General features: G+C 42.6%; 2 protein-coding genes across 2 annotated transcripts; both read left to right on the forward strand.

Moving 5' to 3' along the window:
* The first annotated feature begins 6,332 nt into the window (after positions 1-6,332).
* Positions 6,333-8,376, forward strand: LOC112320497 (growth-regulated protein homolog beta). Its single transcript, XM_045187355.2, has 4 exons — positions 6,333-6,601; positions 6,702-6,825; positions 6,914-6,997; positions 7,725-8,376. The coding sequence occupies exons 1-4, from the start codon at positions 6,502-6,504 to the stop codon at positions 7,738-7,740; spliced, it is 324 nt and encodes a 107-aa protein (XP_045043290.2). The 5' UTR covers positions 6,333-6,501; the 3' UTR covers positions 7,741-8,376.
* A 9,108-nt stretch (positions 8,377-17,484) lies between these two features.
* LOC128780698 (growth-regulated protein homolog gamma-like) lies at positions 17,485-19,625 on the forward strand. The gene is made up of 4 exons (XM_053922874.1): positions 17,485-17,764; positions 17,863-17,986; positions 18,075-18,158; positions 18,901-19,625. The coding sequence occupies exons 1-4, from the start codon at positions 17,665-17,667 to the stop codon at positions 18,914-18,916; spliced, it is 324 nt and encodes a 107-aa protein (XP_053778849.1). The 5' UTR covers positions 17,485-17,664; the 3' UTR covers positions 18,917-19,625.
* Positions 19,626-23,350: the final 3,725 nt, after the last annotated feature.

Below are 23,350 nucleotides of genomic sequence, written 5' to 3' on the forward strand. Positions count from 1 at the left end.
AAGATCAGAGAGTCCAAAAAAAGTTGGACCAAAGAAGCACACACCAAGGCACATCATAATTACATTAAAGATTAAAGATAAGGAGAGAATCTTAAATGCAGGAAGAGAAAGGGAGACAGTTACCTACACAGGAGTTTCCATAAGACTATCGGCTGATTTCTGAAAAGAAATCTTTCACGCAAGAAGGGGCTAGATAGAAGGATTCAAGGTCATGAAAGGTAATGACCTACATCCAAGATTACTCTATCCAGCAAAGCTATCATTTAGAATGGAAGGGCAGATAAAGTGCTTCCCAGACAAGGTCAAGTTCAAGGAGTTCATCATCACCAAGCCATTATTATTTGAAATGTTAAAGGGACTTATCTAAGAAAAAGAAGAAGATCGAAGAATATGAACAGTAAAATGACAACAAATGACAACTTACAACTATCAACAACTGAAACTAAAAAACACAAAAACAAAGTAAGCAAGCAACTAGAACAGGAACAGAATCACAGAAGTGGAGATCACATGGAGGGTTATCAGCGGGGGAGTGGGAGGGGAAGAAAGGGGAAAGAAGAAAAAAGAGAAAAAGACCAGAGTGCTCCACTGTCCTCCCTTTCCCTTTCTTCCAAGTCTCTTTTCTTTCCTCTCCTCCTCTTCCCTCCCCTCCCCTGCCCCTGAAACCATGATGCACCACTTAGCTGCCCTTTAGCACCTGAGGCATCATGGGTGGACTTCTTTGGCTGCTGAAATAATGGGCACAGAAAGCTCACAGCTGAGGCCCTCCCTGGTCATAGCCCATGGCCTAAAGGAACTGGCTCACCCGAAGCTTTGCCTTATCACCAGGGGTGGCCCACATTAGCGGCAGCTCAATGGAAGGATACAGAGATGCTCCCTTTGCCATGATTCAGAATAATTCAGAAAAGCCACCTCAGCTCTGAGCCTCTCATAGCACCACCTGAATCTTTTGTCCCACCAGCAACTCTTCCTTTGCCCAGCACGCTTGCATATTTCCTGAAAGGGGCAGGGTGAGCACTCTTCAGTGAGCTTCCTGCATGCAAATGTCCTCAGTTTCCTTCTAAGAACTCCAAAGACTCTCTCTTCCTCTTTCTTTTTAAAAAGTCTGGTCTCTTTTCATTCACTTTCAAAAAAAGCTTTATCAAGGAAAAAAAAAACCTCTTTGAGTATATTTGCTGCCAAAAGACCTTAACTTAGGCCGGAAGTCTCTCATCTTTGTAATCTCTATATTATAGGAATTCTGCACAGAGTCTAGTATGTACCTGCCTTATCAATAAATGATGTTAAATATATCGACATTTGGTGGGCGAATATATATAAGAAGGAAAATACATTCTACATTATGATAATGTTACATATGTTAATGTTAATTAACATTTAATTAATGTTAATGTTACATAATTGTTAATACATAATGTTACATAAATGTTAATGTTACATAATTGATAAAAACAGCAGAATATGAATGCATTGATTTCAGAATCTTCTTAAAAAAGAACAGTGGGAAAAATTCTTCAGAGCACTGATGCAGACTCTGGCCAGCAGTGTCCATGGTGTTGTGGATGAGACGATAGAAATTCACATGGACTACCCATGTCCTGTGGAGGAAAAGGGACAGCATGGCCACTCTCAAGGGGAGAGTGCTTCAACCCTTGCCTGGACAGGCTTTTATTGGCTTTCTAATAGCATACATCAAAGAAGGTTCTCACTCATTATTCTCAGGTTTGCTAGGTAATTACTCTTTAAAGATTGCAAAGGAAAGGATGTTACCGATTACTTCCTACAGATTAACAAGAAAAAAATGTTGCAAATGCAAGGGAACTATAAGAGTAATTGGTCTGATTACACTTCAATCCATGGGAGAATTAGCACAGGTTCAGGAAGTTACTTTAAGGATACCCAGTAAGCATTTGCTGCTTCAACTCAGGGTGAGGGAGTTTTAGCAAGAGCAAGCCTCAAAGCAGCCTAGGTATAATGCAGGCCTGATTTCCCACGGGAGAACTGATCTGTGGGTTTGGCATCCTATGTGCCGATATGCGCCTATGAGCTTTCCAATAAGGCTGGGCTACATTTGTCATTCCACACGGCTAGGTTCCCTATAGAGCACTAAAAATTAATCATTCATGCATACGTGGAAACTATGGATAAATCTGAAAACAAAACAAAACCAAAAACTATTTTGCTTTCGGTCTCCTCATTTTTCAAGAGGAATTTGAATTAGGAGACTTGAAAAGGGAATTAATATTTGTCAAGGATCTAGTTTGTTCCAGGATAGCTTTAAGTGCCAAAGAGATAGATATCACTGTACCGATTTTACAGAGGAAAAAACTGAGGGATGGGGATGTTAAAAAAAAGTTGCCAAAGTCTCATAGATAAATACATGCAGAATTAGATTTGAAACACAGTTGCTCTAACTTTGCACTGCACCCCAAGTTATAAAGAAGTATCACCAGCCTCTCTTGCTGAAAATGAATCAACTATTTTTCTTTTGATACAACTCGAAGGAGTTTCAGAAACAATCATCATACTTACTTTATGTGGCATTAGAAATTCCTCAATATTTAAGAAACAGAATTCTACACCTTGGAGAAACAAAATTTTACACATAGACCCTGGCTCTTTCTGTGTTACATCTCAGTCTACATATTTGAAGTGTGAACAGCCCTTCTCAGAAATATCGTAATAGTTTTGCTTACTACAAGCTACCCATGACCATCAGCCAAGGTCAGAATCATAGGCACTTTCCTTGTCTTCTCCCCTGACTCAGCCAGGGAGGCAAACTGAAATCCCCAGGGACTCCTTCTGTCTGGTAAATGTCTCAATTTGTAACACCCAGGAAGGACTTTGACATTACATCCAAGATGAGTTACCCACAGCAATTCTCTCCCTTATGCAAGAATTAAAATTATGATAGAAAAACAAAGCCACTAGTGTCACTTGTCATAGACCTTGCTGGACCTTCAGGAATTGAAGTGTTATGTGATGGTGCCACACCCAGAGGCAAGCAGGGAAGTCTGGGAGCATAAAGACATTCCTCATGCATTGAAATTGTCTGGACTGAGACAGTAACGTAGAGTAGATTTTAGCTGACACATTCAGTTCCCATTGATTTAATGTATAAGAGAGTTTTAGGGGGATAACAGTGAAAAGAGTATGTTGGGCTTTGTAAGAGGAAAATATTAAGACATATCCCTAGAAGTCATACATTAGATTAGTTTTTCCCAGATGTCTTAGTCCTCGAGCTTGCTAATGACGGGATCCAAATTTGGTGAGTTCAAAGCATCACTGAGGTTTCTGTTTAGGTTATACGTCAGTAATACGTTGTGATTTACCTTCTGTATGAAATGACCAATTATGGCGAGACCATGGCAAATAGAACTGCAAGGATATTACAAATAGGTCTTATTCTAGGGTTTATGAACAAACTAAACTTACAAATCTTGCTTTTAGGAAAAATAAAGATCTTGAATAATGATACTGAAAAGAATACCAGTAATTTTTAGTACTTTACAAACGATGTATTTCACCTGCCCAGAGAGTATTTAATATGCTTTGCTTTATCATTATCAGGCGCTTATTCAATGAGTGTGTTGGGGCTGATATGAAAAATCAGGCATTGATTAAAACACTGAAATTTATAGTTTAAACATTTATGGTGATTTGGTTTGCTTTTTGGTTTTTCCCCATGATTAATGTATAATTCATAGGTTCAAACAAACAAACGAAAAAGGTACTATTTAAGACAGAAAAAAGACACCTCAGAAGTTTAATACATTTGTTTTTAAATTTAAGGCATTTTATGCTTTCTTTACAGCTGGGAAATTGTCAGCAAACCCATCCCTTTGAATCTACTCTAGGTCTTTTTTCATATTTTTGTATATCTCTATGTTTCACTCTGTGTATGTATTACATATATGCTAATTAATAATGGAAGACCACATATTGATCTAATTGATATTTTATCAGTTAAGGAGATGAAAAGATGTAGAATAACAGGTTATATATAGATAAGTTAATGACTGTTAGCATATACTAGATATACAAATGCATGCCATTAAAAACTTCTGTATGAGGGTGGATCCAAATACCCAGAATTATTTTCTGGAGGGCAGGCCCCTTGTAATACAGGCTTCCCCCACCACTGAATGTTCCAGGAACACATCAGTATCAGTGTACAAGCTGGCATTGTTGTGAGAGGCTGCGTTAGGCTTCAGTGAATTTTTGAAGACTCTTAGAAGGCATTTGGCCTTTTTACGGATGATTTACGAACACACCAACCCACAATGCCCTGAACCTGCAGCAGTTTTTTAGCAAAAATGGCACGATGCCATGCCCAGCACACCCTGTTCACCCGATCTCACCCTGAGCAACTATTTTTTTATTTCTCCTGGTTAAAAACGTCCTCAAAGGGAAATGTTTTATGATGTGGAAGCAGTGGAAGAAACAATGGCAGAGACACTAAGACACACCAAAATCGGGAAGTTCAAAAACTGTTTTGAACAGTGAAACACACGTCTCAATAGGTGTATTGCATCAATGAGAGTACTTTGAAAGTGGCTGAAGTTTAAACATGTAAGAAAGAATACACAAGTTTTCCTAAGTAAATTCCAGAGTAGTTTTGGATTCCGCTGCATAGGTCGTACCTACCCTTAAGCCTGCTCCTTCCCTTTTATTTCTCTTACTCGTGGAGGAATGTTTGACACACTACCCTTCCCACCCACCTTGGGAAGCCTAGTTTTATATAAAATACTGCTGTTTTTCACACTGGACAATTCATTATTCACACAGTAGTGCTCTATAAACTTTTGAATGTTTGCAAATATTTTAACAAGGGCTCCTAGTAAATGCTTTTGGTAAGCGGTTCTTCAAACAATTACACTCAGTTTTTTCATTCTTCTTAATGATGCTGGTTGCAAAAGGTGGGAAGGTGGATTCCTCCTAAACACTAAAACAGAGATAAATAGAGACTGTAAAGTAAAATATATGACAAAAGTAGCACAAAGGACAGTTAGGGAGATAAATGCATTTACGACATATTCATTCAATTGTTAGAGAAAAGTATCAAGTTTAAGAAAATGTATTGTGGCAAGAATATATATCGTCATTTTAAGGGTAACTTCTAAGAAAGAAATGCAAAATCTTGTACTTAAAGTTCTGAAAAGGAGGTAGGATGGAGTACAAGGAAATACGTGGATAATACAAAAGCTGACAGAAATGAAGAAATAAAGGAGCAAAACAACAGATGTGCAGGACAGAAGGGACAAATCTCTCTTGCAGAAGAAGCCAAATACGTGAGGTAAGCAGAGGGTCTCCTCCTGAAAGAGGAGCTTGATTGCGCCCCTTGCAGGTGTGGGCCAGGCTCTGTGATTTACTTCCAAAGAAGAGTAGGGAAAAGGAAAAAAAAAGAACAATAACATTGCAGTGGAGGATTTGGCAGATGCCACCTTGCCCATGATACCTAGGTCATTATCACCAGTTGTGTGAGTAGGTGAATACTGTGTCCTTCCCAAGACGGCGCGAATAGGAGGGCACTAGTGATTTGTCTCTTGAGCCATTTCGCCAGAACACATCTTTTTGCTGCTTAGACAGCAAAGGGAGCTACTCACACAGACAGCATCTCCTCATTCCTATGACTTTTGGGGGCGCGGGGGGCAAGGGGACGGGGTCAGGATAAACTACAGACTGGGGACCCCGTGAGCCCAGTGCAGCCTTCCTCCCCCCAACAGCCCCTGCTTCCCCTTTTCATCAGGGCCCTCTACCCCCAAGAGGCAGCGCTCATGGATCACTGGAGCTGGGGAAGTTCCAGAATTTCACAGAGGAAGGAAGCCGTGTAGGATTAGGACACTTCGTCCGTGATTAGACTCTCATTTGAACTTTTGACACTGTCATCCCCTCCCCACGATGGGACACAGAGTGTGATTTACAACAAGGCGAACACTTTCTGTGAAATCTGAGATAACAGATGTATTGAAGAGTGTATTTATGCAGCGGTAACAACCCATCAAGCCAGACATGTGTGCGTTGCTTGATAAATGGTAAAACAGTCGTCTCCATAATCATGCCCCCCCCACCCCCAAACTCCCCGAATCCTGACAACTAACCTTCGTGGCAGTGCCTGTTTCCGCTACTAAGTGACACCCTTCTTACGAGGCTACTCGCCCCCCGACCCTTGGGGATTTGGGCGGAAAGACATCACCCAGACTCGGCCGCGTCACGCTGGAGGCCAGCTCGGGAGACACCGGCTGATACCCCCCCTTGCTCCACACTCCGCACGCCACTTCCCGCCCTCCCCCCTCGCCGCCACTCCCCGCGAGCCAGGCAGCGCCGTCACTACCCTCAGGTGCGGGAATTTCCCGGGCCTCCGGGGCTGCGAACTTTCCTCCCCAACCATGGATAAAAGGGGTTCGTCAGTCCCCGGGAGCCACAGATCGCGCTCCGCCAGCTCTCCCTCCAGCTCTCGCGCTCCAGGCACCGCCGCCCAGACCCTCCGAGCTGAGCCCCATGGCCCGCACCGCCACCGCCGCTGTCCCCTGCGTCCCCGGACTCCTCCGGGCAGCGCTGCTGCTCCTGCTCCTGGTCACCGCCTGCCGGCACGCTGCAGGTGACACTCGGAGCTCTGGGATCCCAAGGACGGGGCGGGGGACGACGGGGGGGGCGCCCTTGGGGGACAGCTTCCCTAACCGAGTGTGTTGTCCCCACAGGGGCGCCCGTGGCCAGTGAACTTCGCTGCCAGTGCTTGCAGACCTTGCAGGGGGTTCACCCCAAGCACGTCCAGAGTGTGAAGGTGACACCCCCAGGAGCCTCCTGCGACCAAACTGAAGTCATGTAAGTGTTGCCTCCGAGGTTCAGATGCTTCCACCCTGACCCTCATCCTGCCCACTTGCCTCACGTGGATTCTCCCTTCTCTCTGCAGAGCCAAGCTCAAGAATGGTCGGGAAGTTTGTCTCAGCCCTGAAGCCCCCATGGTTAAGAAAATGATCGAAAAGATGCTGAACAAGTGAGTTATGTGAACAGAGTCATTGGTGACAGATACTGGCATCTGCCTTCTGAAGATTATATCAGGGAAACCCAGGGTTTAGCTGAAGGAGTGAAAATCATTATTTCACAATTAGATTTGGCACCAAGGTCATTACCGTGGTTCTGGTGCCACGGGGTATTTCCACTGCTCTCCATCCCTATTCACATGAGTGTGGGTAAATATGTCTTTGTAAAAAATTAGTATATTTAGTCAGTGATGCTAACTTTCCTGCCACTCATTTAGGAACACTGTTTACCTCAATCCCTCATTGGCTTTAGACCTGAAAAGTGGAATCCCTGGTTTGGGGCAGTGTGGGCCTGGGAAGTTCAGGGTGAAAGGCAGGGACTTGGCAGCAAGACCACCCTCAGATCAAGTGGAGGAAAGTTTTTCTTTTTTTTTAATCCCTTTAAGTTTCAGCAAAAGGGAGTAGAAATACTACCTATTCCATGTATTGTGTGAGAATGAAGTGAGGTCGTGCATGTAAATTTATAGCCCAGGGTGACAAAAGAGAGCCCACAGTCCCACTTCTCTCAATAAAAGAGCAGGCAAGCTCTCTGCTGTGCAGGGGAGAAGGTACAGTGGGGCCTTCTCCTGGCACAGGGCTGGGCCAGAGTCTGCAGGGAGAAAGCCCTCCAGCTTCAGGGGCCAGTGGGGGAGGAGAGCAGCTTTGCCTGACACCTCTGACAGTAACCCTTCCTCACCCTAGGGGCAGCACCAACTGACCCAGAGAGAAGCAGCCTCCTGCTGGTGGTTCCTGAAAGGAGGTCCCTGCCCTGAGGGGACTGAAAATGAAGAGGGAACAATGGCTTCCTGCAAGAACTACAAAGGGATTGCTCTGTTTGACTCTTTTATTTATCAGAGATCTATTTATTTATATGTGTATTTATTTTTCAAAGCTTGTATTTTAACATTGGCCATGTTACTATTTAAAGGTGTGGGAGGTGGGAATGTGTTTAATCAAGTGAAACTCAGTTCTGATGGTTATTTATTTGCAGATGATGGATTTTAAGTGTCTCATGAAACTAATATTTATTGCGAGACCATTATGTGCCAGGCTCTGTGATAGAGGCGGAGGAGAGCGGAATCTAAGCAACTGGACAGTGAAATCACTTGTTAGGGTCAGAGAAAGTGTGGCACATCTATTTTTGTACTTGTTTAAAAGAATGTCACTTATTATTTATTGAAAGTATTTCACATAGGTGGTCAACATTTTGATGTTGAAGCTTCCCTTGGACATTTTATGTCTTGCTTGTGAGGCATAATGTCTTGATTAATGTTCATTTTGTAATGATTTCTTTGTCTTAGAACAGAGAAGTTAAAACTACTGTTACATTTTTATAAATGACATGAGAATAAAAGTTTTGCAAAATATAACAGGCTTAGATTGTTTTATTCTTCTCACTCTTTCATTTCTGCAGGATGCCTAGCATGGTATACAGTTAGATTTTAGGAGGTAGGGACCCAAAAACCCCTGGAATTATCCTCTGGAGGGTGGGCCCCATGTAATTCCGGCTTCCCCCAGTAGGTGAGTGTTGGAGGAGTCCATGTATCAGTGTACCAGCTCACCTTGTGAGAGGCTGCCTTCAGCTTCAGTGAATTATTTTTTGAAGACTTTCCACCTGTTTGCCCTTTTCATGATGGGTGATTTATGAGCATACAGACCAAAAATGGCTTGACCCCCATGTCCCACCCTGCCTTTTCTCCGGATCGTGACCACTTCTTAGTGTTTTCCCAGATGAAGAAAGTTCTCAAAGGAAAACGTTTTGCCATGTGGAAGAGGTGAAACAAAAAACAGCAGAAGCACTAAAAGTCATTAAAACCGACAAGTTCAAAAACTGTTTTGAGCATTGAAAAAAGGCCTTGCTAGGCAGTAGTCCCCCACCTTTTTGGCATCAGGGATGAGTTTTCTGGCAGACGATTTTTCCACAGTTGGCGGCAGGTGTGGGAGGAGACAGGCGGCAGAGCTCAGGTGGAAATGCAATAGCAGCTTTCCTCCTTGGGGCACTGCTGTGAAGCCTGGTTCCTAACAGGCTGCCAACCACTACCGGTCAGGTCCACCGCCTGGGGGCTGGGCACCCCTGTCGATAGGTGCATATCATCAAATGGAGAGTACTTTGAAAGTGGCTGAAGTTTAAACATGTAAGAATGAATACACAAGTTTTCCTAAGTAAATTCCAGAGTAGTTTTGGATTCCGCTGCATAGGTCGTACCTACCCTTAAGCCTGCTCCTTCCCTTTTATTTCTCTTACTCGTGGAGGAATGTTTGACACACTACCCTTCCCACCCACCTTGGGAAGCCTAGTTTTATATAAAATACTGCTGTTTTTCACACTGGACAATTCATTATTCACACAGTAGTGCTCTATAAACTTTTGAATGTTTGCAAATATTTTAACAAGGGCTCCTAGTAAATGCTTTTGGTAAGCGGTTCTTCAAACAATTACACTTATTTTTTTCATTCTTTTTAATGATGCTGGTTGCAAAAGGTGGGAAGGTGGATTCCTCCTAAACACTAAAACAGAGATAGAGACTGTAAAGTAAAATATATGACAAAAGTAGCACAAAGGACAGTTAGGGAGATAAATGCATTTACAACATATTCATTCAATTGTTAGAGAAAAGTATCAAGTTTAAGAAAATGTATTGTGGCAAGAATATATATCGTCATTTTAAGGGTAACTTCTAAGAAAGAAATGCAAAATCTTGTACTTAAAGTTCTGAAAAGGAGGTAGGATGGAGTACAAGGAAATACGTGGATAATACAAAAGCTGACAGAAATGAAGAAATAAAGGAGCAAAACAACAGATGTGCAGGACAGAAGGGACAAATCTCTCTTACAGAAGAAGCCAAGTAAGTGAGGTAAGCGGAGTGTCTCCTCCTGAAAGAGGAGCTTGATTGCGCCCCTTGCAGGTGTGGGCCAGGCTCTGTGATTTACTTCCAAAGAAGAGTAGGGAAAAGGAAAAAAAAAGAACAATAACATTGCAGTGGAGGATTTGGCAGATGCCACCTTGCCCATGATACCTAGGTCATTATCACCAGTTGTGTCCTGTGAATGGGTGAATATTATGTCCTCCCCTAGACGGCGTGAATAGGAGGGCACTTCATCTCCAGGAAATTCTTCCCCAAACCCGTAACCCCAGGATGGTCATCACCACAGAAAGCCAAACTGAGGAACATTTTACAAAATACCCAACAAGTGCTGGAAACTGTCCACGCCATGAAAAACAAGACAATACCAGGGGTCTGTCATAGACTAGAGGAGACAAAGGCCACCTGATGACTAGATCCCATGTGGAATGCTGGGTCGGACTTGGAAAAGAAAATGGACATCAGTGAAAATTTTGTGGTATTGTAATAAGAGTCTAGAATTTAGGAAATAATAACATGCCAGTTAATCTCCTGGTTTTGATTAATGTATTATAATTATCTAAAACAACAGTAGGAGATGCTGGGTAAAAGATCCACAGGAATTCTCTGTAATATCTATATATGTTTTTCATAAATCTAAAATTATTCCAAATTGAAAATGTATTTTATAAAGATAGGACATGTAGAATAGCAAGATAGCAGACTCAGATCTGAAGGTGAAGGGATTAAGAAGTACAATAGGTAATTACAGAATAGTCATGGGGATGTAAAGTATAGCATAGGGAATAGAGCAGCCAAAGAATGTATATTCAGGACCCGTGGACATGGACATCAGTGTGGGGATTGCTTGAGGGAGTGGGGGGGTCCTGTGTAGAGGAGAACAAAGGGGGGAAATTTGAGACAACTGTAATAGCATAAACAATAAAATATAATTAAAAGGAACATGTATAAAGGACTTATAGACAAAGCCAAAGGGGGGTAGGATTGAGGGTGGGAGGTGGGGATGGCTGGGATGGGTGGGAGTGGTGGGGGGGAAAATGTAGACAATTCTACTCGAACAACAATGTAAATAGAGAGGAAAAAAGAAATCAATTTAAATGAAACAAGCATTCCAATTAAAATTCAAAATTTTTGACTACGTAAATAAGACAAAATGTACACTGCATTAAAAAGACACACTTGAAAACTCAGATTGCTTGAAATTAAAAGAATTGAGTATTTTCATGCTAAAACTAAGTGAAAGAAACTGGCATGGCTATATTAGTATATTAATTACCTGTTAATAATTATTAATCATTATTAATATAAATATTAACATATTGGTCAATAATTGACACATTAAGGCCTGATTAATATATTAGGATATAAGGGAAAAAGTAGTCTTAGAGATAAAGGAGGCTGATTCAAAATAAAAACAGGGCAATTTTACAAGAAAGAAACAATTCCAACATTTTATGAACCTATTAAATTTTATCAAAATATATAAAACAAATGGAGAGGAACTAAAAGAGATAAAAGATTCTAGGTAAAGAATCTTTTACCTAGGTGAAGATTACATAGGTAAAGATTCTAGTAAACTTCTTTAAATACTTAACAGCCAAAGCAGTGGAGAGTGTGGAAGAGTCAGGCAACACTAACAACCCACTTGGCCTGAGCAATGTACTCAATCACTTCACCCAAAAACTGCATAAATCACATTTATTTTTCCAATACGCAGGAACTTTTTTCTTACAAAAGAAACATATATGGCCATAAAGAATGCATTTATAAATTTCAAAATATGGAAATGTTATAGACGTTATTCCTTGATCGTTTGTTTTTATGATTTGTAATCGTCCAGGCTGAAATAAGTTTCCATATTTCACTGTGTGACGTGTTCACTGTGGTTTATAACTCATCTCTCAACTTCCCAAATTTTACTTTCATAATACAGGAAACATCAATGCGATCATCATGCTCTTTGCATGCCTGTTATAACCAAGTATGATAAAGAATATTTTAACGAAGGCACTTCCTCATTTTCTATATTTCTTGACATCCTTTGGTAATTTTGGCATTCCTTTTTTCTTTGGTTTATATTATATGTCATATAATTACTCATTACTACTTCCACAAAAGTTTAAAAAATAATCTTAAAAAATGAAAATACAAAGTTTATATTAAAATCTATTATTTGAAAAGCCTTAAAATAATGCCCAAATCTAGTATACTGGAGGGGGCTCAGAGTTCATTGAAATGAATTTGAGCAATTACAGATGGTTGGAATCATCAGGATGGCTTCACTGTGTTGCAGAAGAAAGTATGCAGGTTAGGTTTTCTAAAAACTTCACATTTGTGATTTCGGTTTTATTCCCTATACATCTTTGCAAAACTTACTGTGGTCCTTTGTATGTTGTATGTGCATAATAAATCATCTTTCAAACTTAGTATCTGCCACTCCCCTATTTTCTGCACATACCCTGGGCCTTAGGTTACCACCTCCATCCCCATGGTGGGTAGCCAGTAAAGGTCATAATGTGGTCTCTGCAAGAAGGTCATGGAAACACCTTGAGATGCCTATGGAGGCTTTTCAGAGGAGATAATATCCACTGGCTCCTGATCAATGAGCAGGATCACATAGGCAGCTGGCCTCCAGTGTCTGAGGCCTGATGCCTCCTTCTGCCTCAGTATGTGCTGTCTCCCTGTTCACATGTGCTGAAGCTCCTGTCTCATGAGCTTCAGCTGCATGAGCCACTTGTTGCTCCAAGTACTCACCCTGCTCTTTCCAATGGTCATGTCCTTACTCATTTGGCCCTGTCCTAGAGTGGTTTCCTCCCCTCAGCGTTCCCTATTTACCCTGAAACTTCTCATCCTTAAAATTCACAGGAGTGATCACCTCCTTCAGGAAAACTTCTCCAATAACTCTCAGAGACCCACTCTGAAAAAGTTGATTTAGGAGCATTCCCTGCCTCACTCTGAATACCTCGGGAATGGCTTACCACCCTAATTGCCAGGTTTTGTAAAATCTTCTATTTGTACCTCATCTCCCTTGTGGCATTGAGAGGTAGAGGGTAGCAGAGTCTGTCTTTACATCCCACCCCCCACCAAACTTCACTGCCATCTTATAAATGCTGAGAAAATGATCAGTGAAAATGCTGAAACACATGGACAAAGACGGGAATTAGAGCTGAAACTCTTCTGGTTAGAAAGGTAACTCTAGTAGTACGAGGAGTCAGCCACATAAACATAACTCAAACTGGCTTACTGAAAAAAAGGAATCATTTGCCCTATGAAACGGAAGACTGGCAAGCAGATGAAATTAAGTTGAATGCTGCAGTTCAAAATTTCTCTTCAGTAATAAGCTTCAGTCCAGATATGCCTCCTTTCCCCCATTCTGGTTTCATTTTAGGCAAGCATTGACAAAGGTCCAAGTTTCTGTCCTATCAGATATGGCCCTGCAGGAAGCAAGGACTTTTTTCCAACCATTTCCTGACAAAAAAGACTCCAGAGAAATTTTTTTCTTACTTGACCACGCTGATGTCACTTGCCCACCTCAGAACCTATCAGAGGGCGTGGGCATTGGATCAGGATTGCAAGGACTGGCTGGTACTACTTTGGGTCACCAACCCACCCCTGGAGCTTCGGAGTAGGCTCACCTTTTCGGAACTGCCCAGATCGGGAGGAAGAAGGGATGGTTCCCAAAGGAGATCAAGATTCTGTAGGGCAGAGGAAGAAGCCCGAGCCAGGCAGAAATGAAAATATACTAGAGAATGGACCAGGAGGATGACATTGGCTCTGGGCTGAAGAAGGGTATGCCTCCAGGGATTTAATGCCACATGCAGACATGTCCATTCACCTCCCCTCAGAGCCAGAGTCATTCTCCTAGAAGCAGTAATTGTAATAAAGTAGGGTCGGCAGTTGTGATGGCTCAATTTCCCAAGGCCAGCACTAGGAAAACAGCACTGCACTGCCCATTTCTGCGACTCCATCACCTCAGGATGCAGCAGCAATGCCAGAGTTTAAAAGCAGATTAGGAAATGTCAATCAAATCTGCAAGATGCAGTAAATACCATAGCTCAAAATGGGATTTAGCAACCAATGCTTTTATTTTAGGGGTGACTCTATCTTTTAAAATTGGTGGTTTCATTAGTCTAAAGTTCAGGCATATATATAAATCTGTCATTCAGCTCATCAAATGAGTGATTAGTTGGGGAAGACACTTGGTAAAACCAAAAAGAATGCAATGAATTTGGTAGGCTTCATAACATCGTCACTGATTAAATTTTTTGAAAGAAAAATATGGCTTGTTACAGATTGAATGATGACAATTAACACATTTAGGTAGAAAAAAACTATCTTTTTGTACTTCATTTTGCAAGCAACCGATGTTATAAAACTAAATAATTTTATACTTAAGTATAAAATTATAGATACTTCTACACACATGAGGCTGCTTCTTGAAATGTTTCCTTTGGGGGGCTACTAATGTAAATTTTCTGATGCTCTATTCATTCACTCCGAGTATTTGCCGATGCCAACAATTTGGGTTGGATCTGGCATTAGAACAAACATTTTCTCTTTTCTTAAGTTTTAAAGGGAGTAAAGTTCTACGTAGCCTCCTGTTAATGCCAAAGGCAAAATAGTTCAGTCATTAAAACATGACTCAATCTGGGTCAGCAGAAAACTATGATCTTTTTCTCAGCAAATAAAGCTGACTAAAATTCTCAGTGCCCCTTCTGGGAAGCTCTCAGATTTTGGAGGTGAAGCCCACTGATTTGGAAAAAACAGACAGATGAAATAGATATAGGCTTTATTAAATTTAAATATGTCACATTCATGCCCCCAAAGAAAATTCTTGCCATTAGTGAAATAAAACACTGGAACTCTTCTGAGCAATTTTTTATTTTTTATTTTTAGGAAAGATAATGTTGAACTATTCAACCATGAGAATAACAATCATATTTAAACCAGACCAAACCAAACTGTTCTCATGAAGTTATCCGTCATTTGTCTCAGGAAACACATTTTTTCATATTGTCTAGTGGTTAAAGCTGCACACTCTGGAACTAAAGATCTGAATTTTCCTCCCTGTGAGGCCTGGGAAAATTATTTAAATTCTCTGCCCCTTGTAGAGGAAAACTGTGCAGAAAAAAATAAGGTAACTTACTTTATGGGGACAGTTGAGAAGACTAAGTTCAGTTTGTTTATATATGTAAAGGATGTAGAACATGGCCTATTACAAAGAAGTGTGATTTACTATAACACTTTATATTTAACCACCATCCCGTAAACACATAGAATAAATGAGTTTCTAAGGATGTTGAAGAAAAAAGGAAAGATATGCTGAAGTTTGTTCCTTGGACAAAAGTTAAAAAGGCTTCATAACAATATCTTTATGTTTTCTGTACTTTATACATTTTCTATAATAAGCAGATATACAACTATAATCGGAAAAATAAAACCATATTTTTAACTTTTAAAGAATAGCTATTATAATTCTGGGTTACTGATTATCTCAAGAAAACAGTGTTTCCAATTAAGAATCCTAGAAAGATAAAGATAACAACAATAGTATCTATACAAATTCTCAAATATTGCCAAGCTACTCACAGTTTATAAACTTGAAGTCACCTTTCATTTCCTACTCATTTAAAAAACTTAAATTCCCTGTTCTTTTTCTCAGGATTATACTGATGGTGACCAAAGAAACTAAAGACAAATCTTTACTTTAAACCAGTCATTCATAGTCTTTTCTAATAATCAAGAAGTTATCTTTAGTTTTATTCACATTTTGTAGTTGAAATTACTAAAACTAGAATTATAAAATTACTCAACAATTAACCTAGACAGCAAAAAGATCCATTCTTAGTTTTTTGTTTAAAAAGTACAAAAATTTTATATTGCTTAGGGATTTTTTTTTTTCGCAAAAAAAAGAGAAATCTCTTGTTACAAGGCTTTTATTCCCAGGAGATTTTCAGCTTAGCGATATGGGAAAATCAATTTATGGTTTATTTGCTTAAAAATGACATAGCATATTGTATGTACTAGTGTTTTACAGATGTTAACTCATTTACTTACCATAACAACCAGTTGAAGTAGAGAGCACCATTTTTCTCCATTTTACAGATGAAAAATGAAGGCACGGACAGGTTAACTGTCATCTATTGGTGTTGGGAGAGCCAAAATTCCTACCCTGGACTCTGGAACCTGCGTGGCACCTCTACAGCATCCCCTCCCTCCTCTTATTCCTCTCTACACACCGTCCCACTTAATACTCCCACAACTCTCACTGATCTGCATCCAGAACCACCTGTAAACCATCTGAAGCCTACAAGTAATCCATCAAAGGACATTAAAATTGAGGGTGAAAAAAGGAGCTACTGCATGACAAAGGCTTAAATTAACAGCTTGAAATGTTTTACTAGAAATCTCTGAAACCAAAATATGGCTACAATTATTTCTCTAGAGAGACAATAATTTTCTGACCTGAAGGGAGGACAGTCTTATAACAGGGGAGCAAAATGAGATTTGTGAACATAAAATAAAAGAAGTGGGAGTAACTCTGATCAGTGTGGCTCAATTGGCTCAATTGGTTGAGCCTTGTTCTACAAAGAGAACGATGCCTGTCCGATTCCCCTCCAGGGAACCTGCCTGGGTTGTGATTAGGGCCTAGTCCAGTGCTTGTGAAAGGCAACCAGTCCATGTTTCTCTCTCACACCCGTGTTTCTTTCCCTCTCTTTCTCCTTATCTCCCCCTTCTAAAAATAAATAAATAAAATAGAATGAAAGAAAGAAAGAAGAAAGAAAAAGAGAAAGAAAGAAAAGATTAAATACGTGATTTGTCATTTCAGCCATTTCGCCAGAACACATCTTTTTGCTGCTTAGACAGCAAAGGGAGCTACTCACACAGACAGCATCTCCTCATTCCTACGACTTTTGGGGGCGCGGGGGGCAAGGGGACGGGGTCAGGATAAACTACAGACTGGGGACCCCGTGAGCCCAGTGCAGCCTTCCTCCCCCCAACAGCCCCTGCTTCCCCTTTTCATCAGGGCCCTCTACCCCCAAGAGGCAGCGCTCATGGATCACTGGAGCTGGGGAAGTTCCAGAATTTCACAGAGGAAGGAAGCCGTGTAGGATTAGGACACTTCGTCCGTGATTAGACTCTCATTTGAACTTTTGACACTGTCATCCCCTCCCCACGATGGGACACAGAGTGTGATTTACAACAAGGCGAACACTTTCTGTGAAATCTGAGATGACAGATGTATTGAAGAGTGTATTTATGCAGAGGTAACACCCCATCAAGCCAGACATGTGTGCGTGCTTGATAAATGGTAAAACAGTCGTCTCCATAATCACGCCCCCCCCACCCCCAAACTCCCCCAATCCTGACAACTAACCTTCGTGGCAGTGCCTGTCTCCGCTACTAAGTGACACCCTTCTTACGAGGCTACTCGCCCCCTGACCCTTGGGGATTTGGGCGGAAAGACATCACCCAGACTCGGCCACGTCACGCTGGAGGCCAGCTCAGGAGACACCGGCTGATACCCCCCCTTGCTCCACACTCCGCACGCCACTTCCCGCCCTCCCCCCTCGCCGCCACTCCCCGCGAGCCAGGCAGCACCGTCACTACCATCAGGTGCGGGAATTTCCCGGGCCTCCGGGGCTGCGAACTTTCCTCCCCAACCATGGATAAAAGGGGTTCGTCCGTCCCCGGGAGCCACAGATCGCGCTCCGCCAGCTCTCCCTCCAGCTCTCGCGCTCCAGGCACCGCCGCCCAGACCCTCCGAGCTGAGCCCCATGGCCCGCACCGCCACCGCCGCCGTCCCCTGCGTCCCCGGACTCCTCCGGGCAGCGCTGCTGCTCCTGCTCCTGGTCACCGCCTGCCGGCACGCTGCAGGTGACACTCGGAGCTCTGGGATCCCAAGGACGGGCCGGGGGACGACGGGGGGCGCCCTTGGCGGACAGCTCCCCTAACCGAGTGTGTTGTCCCCACAGGGGCTCCGGTGGTCAATGAACTTCGCTGCCAGTGCTTGCAGACCTTGCAGGGGATTCACCCCAAGCACATCCAGAGTGTGAAGGTGACACCCCCAGGAGCCTCCTGCGACCAAACTGAAGTCATGTAAGTGTTGCCTCCGAGGTTCAGATGCTTCCACCCTGACCCTCATCCTGCCCACTTGTCTCACGTGGATTCTCCCTTCTCTCTGCAGAGCCACACTCAAGAACGGACAGGAAGTTTGTCTCAACCCTGAAGCCCCCATGGTTAAGAAAATGATCGAAAAGATGCTGAACAAGTGAGTTATGTGACTGTAAAGTCATTGGTGACAGATACTGGCATCTGTCCTGCTGAACATTGTATCAGGGAAATTCAGAGTTTAGCTGAAGGAGTGAAAAGTCATCTTACAGTTAAATTTGTCCTTAAAATTATTAATGTGCTCTGGTGCTTGAAGGATATTTTCAGTGCCCTCTACCACCAATCCCCCTCTCGATCCCCACTCAAGTGAGTGTGGGCAAATGTGTCTTCCTAAAAGACTAAGTGGCTAATGGTCTAAAATCCTTTGTGCCCTTTAAAGAACAAACACTTTAGCTCCATGGCCTGAGATCTGAAAAGTGGAGCCCCTGATTTTGAGCAACATAGGCCTCTAAATCATGGTGGTGAGGAGAAGGGACTTTTCACTGATCCCCTGCTCCACACGTAAGTCTAGGCACCACCTTTTATTATTCCTGTAACCCCGGAGAAAGTACTTAATCTCTGAGATTCAATCATATGGGAAAAATAATAATAGCTACTTCCTGGGGTTTGCTCTGGGGCTTAAATGATGTCACGCCGTACTTTTTTAGTGTAACACCATTTTCTGGCTTTTCGAAGCTAATAATACAATTGTGACCACAGGCTCCTTATTTCTAAGGAAACGGCATCCAGTGGCCAGGCAATTTCTGCCACACAGGGCAGCAAGGGCATAGGTAGTAACCACTTGGCACAGGGCTATGCAGCCAAGTTCTGAGTCCTAATAAGCAACAATTTTCTCGCCATAGGGGCAGCACCAACTGACCTAGAGAGAAGACGGAAGCTTATCGGTTATTGTTGCCTCCTTGGTGGGATCGGAGTGAAAGAAGAGAAACAGAGAGTCCCCTGGGCCACCTGGACTGTGTTTAATGTGTTTGACGGTTTCTTATGAGAGCACTTCTATTTATTTACCTATGTGTGTGTTTATTTATTTATTTATTTTTCAAAGCTTGTATATCAGTTAATGTTCTACCTAATATTTAATGATATGAAAGGGCTCGGTAATTTGCTGTTCTGTTATTTTTAAATGGTCATTTTTTTGTTACATCAGAGTTGGTTCAGCTCTGTGATGTAATTGAAGATGATGCATTTTAAGTGTTCTTCATTCAAGTTCTATTTTTGGTTGGGAGTGGGGTGGGAGACCACGCTTAACCATCTACTGTGGTAAAGGCTGGGGATAAATAAGGGGGGATTCTAGTGAATAGGTCACTGTTTAGGCGGGGAAATGTAGTGTGTACATCTATTTTTGTATTGTTGAGAAGAATGGCAATTGTTATTTATTGAAACAGTTTCACAGTATGTGGTCAACCTTTGTGAGGTTGAAGAGAACCTAATGTTCTAAATATCCCTTAGACATTCTGTGTCATCCTGGTAAGGCATAATGCCTTGTTTAGTGTCAATTATCCATTGTTTCTCTATGCTTTGGAATAGGGAAGTTAAATACTTATAGTATATTTTTACAAACAACATGAAAATAAAGCTTTTTACAAAAATGTCTTGCTGTGGTTTGTTTTAACTTCTTGACCTCTTGTTCCCCCGAATACTGAAGTGCTGTAGATGTATAGTAGATTGTAGCTCACACACACTAAATGACTGCCATTCGTTGGCACTTTTCTTAGTTTCACTCCTAGTCATGACAATATACTTGATGCCTTTACGAGCTCCTTGCAGGCCATCATCTTAAGAATCCTTGTTTTACATAAGAAAACCTCATTTTACTTCAGTATAACCAATCTGTTACTTCATCCTAGCTGTTTAAAAATTTTCAAATGTTAATACATATTTTTAAAAGAGCTCTTATTGCAAATAAACTGTTAAATAGTTTTTCGAACAAACCCTCTTACTGAAGCTGGAAGTTAAGTTGTACATTGGACTTGTGGAAAGGCAGTTAGAAAGGCATGAGCGGGGCATAAAAGATGGGCCAGGTGCAGAGGGTCACCAGGGTGGAGAGCCCCAGTGACCCCCAGGTGCCTAGCAACAGGCAAAACCACTATGAGTCCTTGCAGGACCATCCCTTAAGCCTTGGAGATGGCATTTAGGCCTCAGCTATGTTACAGCTCCAGGCCCGGAAAAGCAGCAAAACCAGGCAGATGACTAATGCCCCCCTGACCTGGTGCCGACCAATCAGTGGAGACTATGACCCTGAGGAGACACGCTGGGAAAGCTAATGAATATTCAGTTGAGATCCTCCCATGGGACGTCAGATAAAGGCCCTCAGGATGGTAGTCCCAGTTCCACTCTCTCTATCTCTGTGGAACACACCCATGCCTTTCCCCACCCATTTTTCCCCCTGAGAGCCCCTTCCACCAGGATGCCAGGACCTCTCCCTCCTCTCTTGTCTTTCAAGGCAGGTGCTACCTATTTCTCTCTGTCTCTATCTCCATCTCTGTCCCTGTCTCTCTTTCTCTTTCTCCTGAGCTCCAACAGCTCTTCTTTTGATGAAACTTGTTTCCTGAGCCCATTTCTTCTATGACTCACTTCTGCTACCTCTGTTACTTTCTAAATAAACTTTCTCCTATGATGTAAGTGTTGGCTCTGAATTCTTTTCTTAGCCAGAATTTAACAACTGAGGTTGCTGAACTGAGGTTAACAACTGGTGCTATTTTTCTGCTACTAACATTCTTCCTTAGAACTCAGACGATTTGTGTGATGGGGTAAAAAAAGCAGAGAAAGCAAGTGGGGGAGTGCTTTCTCTAGGTAAAAGGTCTAATAGAGAGGGGCCTTCTCTGACTTTTTCTAACACTTTCTAACTTTTCTGGAGAGAGAACAGTCACAAGTGTGGCACTATTCCAGTGCTTCACAGGTATAGTGATGGTGTAAATGTTTCTAAACCCATAAATTTGAATTTACATTGCCCCAGGATGAACAGAACACATCCAGCTTTCCCAGTCATCTAATGACAGGGAAAAGGAAAGAGCTGAGTCACCTTGCAAAGAACACACTGAAATCTGAAAAGGGGAATGTTTTGTGCTCAGTTGGGAAAGCCAGCTAAGGTGCGTGCCTGTCTCTGATTCAGGACCTGTTCTGGGCTCCTTGGCAGCCAGCCTTCAGCGAAGGGAGACGATGGTGCATGACCAGGCTTGTGCTGAGGGTCTGGGTGCAGCTACTCTGAGCCACCATGTCTTCCCCCGAAAATTAGGTATACTAGTTTCTTCACCAACTCAGTGGCATTTTCTTAGAATCAATGAGATAAGATGGAAAAGCAATGTTTAAATTGGATGGAGATGGACAGATGCAAACCATTCTGAAACTCCATAAATGCCAGCACTGATTCCTTCCCTAACCCTGAGTCCTAGACTTATGTTTCAGGCTGTGGGACATAAAACTTCCTTGAATTTCTCAGTGTTCTTGTGGAAAGTTCTAGCTTCTTCACATACCATGAGTATTAAACCTATGGCCATTTGTCCAGTGAATTGCTCTGATCCTGACACATAATAAAGCTTCTATAGTCTCTCCCATGAGGACCCAATGGTTACCTCCAGAACTGTTAACAGCGAAACAGCACCAGATGTTAGATCTCAGTCCTTGAGTTTTGGCTAAGAAAGAATTCAGAGCCAAGACTCAAATATAAGCAAAAGTTTATTTAGAAAGTCACAGAGGTGGAAAAATTGAGCCATGGAAGAAGCGAGCCCGTTAGGCTGCATAGGCTCAGGAAACAATTTACAGAAGCCCTTAAAGAAGGCCCTTTAGAGCTTATGAGAAAGAAAGGCAGAGAAAACACACCTGGGGGAAGGAGAAGGGAAAAGTACAGGTGTGCTCCAGAGAGAGAGAGAGAGAGCTCACACTGGGAAAAGAAGGGGTTAGGGAAAGGCAAGGGCGTGCTTGAGAGAAAGAGAGTGCTGGGTCCTTTGTCTTGAGTTTTAAGGGTAGGGATTTTAAGGGAGGTGTCAGAGGAGTTCCTCAACAGAATATTCATCAGCATCCAGGTGTGTCTCCTCAGGGTCATGGTCTCCACTGATTGGTCAGTGCCAGGGCAGGTTGACGTTAGACACCCCAGCTGGTCCTGATGGGAGCCATGGCCTATCCCCACCTGGCCTTGCTGCCTTTCTGAGCCTGGAGCTGAAATACAACTGAGGCCTAGATGTCATCTCTAGTTTGGCCAAAACTCTATCTCTGTGGTAATCAGACTCAAATAATCTTAAGATTATTTGATGTGGGCCAGAACCTCAATGGCCCAGGGACTCGATGTTTAAAGGAGTATTAATGCAAGGGCTTGCATGGGAGTCATATGGGGCTTTTCTCCAGCTCCCTTGTTCCTCCTCTAAGGGGGTCTACTAATATGTCAGGGGAGGAAAGGTCAGGAGAGGGTCTAAACTGTATGATCAGCAATATGCTATGGGAAGTCCTGGGGGGGCAAAGACCCACCCCAGCTTTGCCCCACTGCTTTCCCCATGGCTTTGCCCCATTGCTCCATGGTGAACTTCTGGACCTGGCCTATGGTTCCTATTCAACCTAACTGCCTACTACAGGACTACATCTCAGGTTAAGCCCCAGGGTGCTGGCAAGACTGGAATATACGAACCCTGGGAAAGGAGATTCCTACTAAGAAGGGCTTCTAGTGGTCAACTGGGCACAAATTTAGAAGCAGAGCTTAGCAGCCATTTCTAAAAAGGGGCCTCTCACCCAGACCCCACTTTAGGCAGAGCCCTGTTCTGCCTAAACTGTGTTCCTTCCATCTGAGCCAGCCCTGATAAAGGTGTACCTAGATGTATTTCAACCAATATGACTAAGACTTTCCTCGTTCAATCAGAGCTGTGCAAGTATAGCCCCATCAGCATTTTCACCGACCAATCGGAGCAGCTCCATTATGACCAATTACGACAGTGATTTCTGGACCAAATTCTGAGGATTTGGAGTCTTCATTTGCCTGAAGACAGACCAATCAGGGACAAGGGGTGAAGACTTCTGTCTATATTAGTTAACTCCCCTCTGGCTCCAGAAGCACACATTTCTTTCCACTGAAGACTGAAGATTGCTTTTCCCTTGCTGGAGAGGAGCATTCTGGCAATGAAGTGGAGCAGGAGGAGCAGAGCAGAGCTCTATAGCTGAAGGGGGCCTCAGACCCAGGGCCATCTCAGACCCAGGGCCTCCTCACAATCATGCGGTGCAGCTTCATAACTGAGCTGCACCACTGTTAAGCTATTCCACTGCTGAGCCATTCTCACAGACCTGCTGTGTCACAACTGAGACGTTTACACT

Source organism: Desmodus rotundus, chromosome 4 (genome assembly GCF_022682495.2).
Source record: "Desmodus rotundus isolate HL8 chromosome 4, HLdesRot8A.1, whole genome shotgun sequence".
Taxonomy (NCBI): domain Eukaryota; kingdom Metazoa; phylum Chordata; class Mammalia; order Chiroptera; family Phyllostomidae; genus Desmodus; species Desmodus rotundus.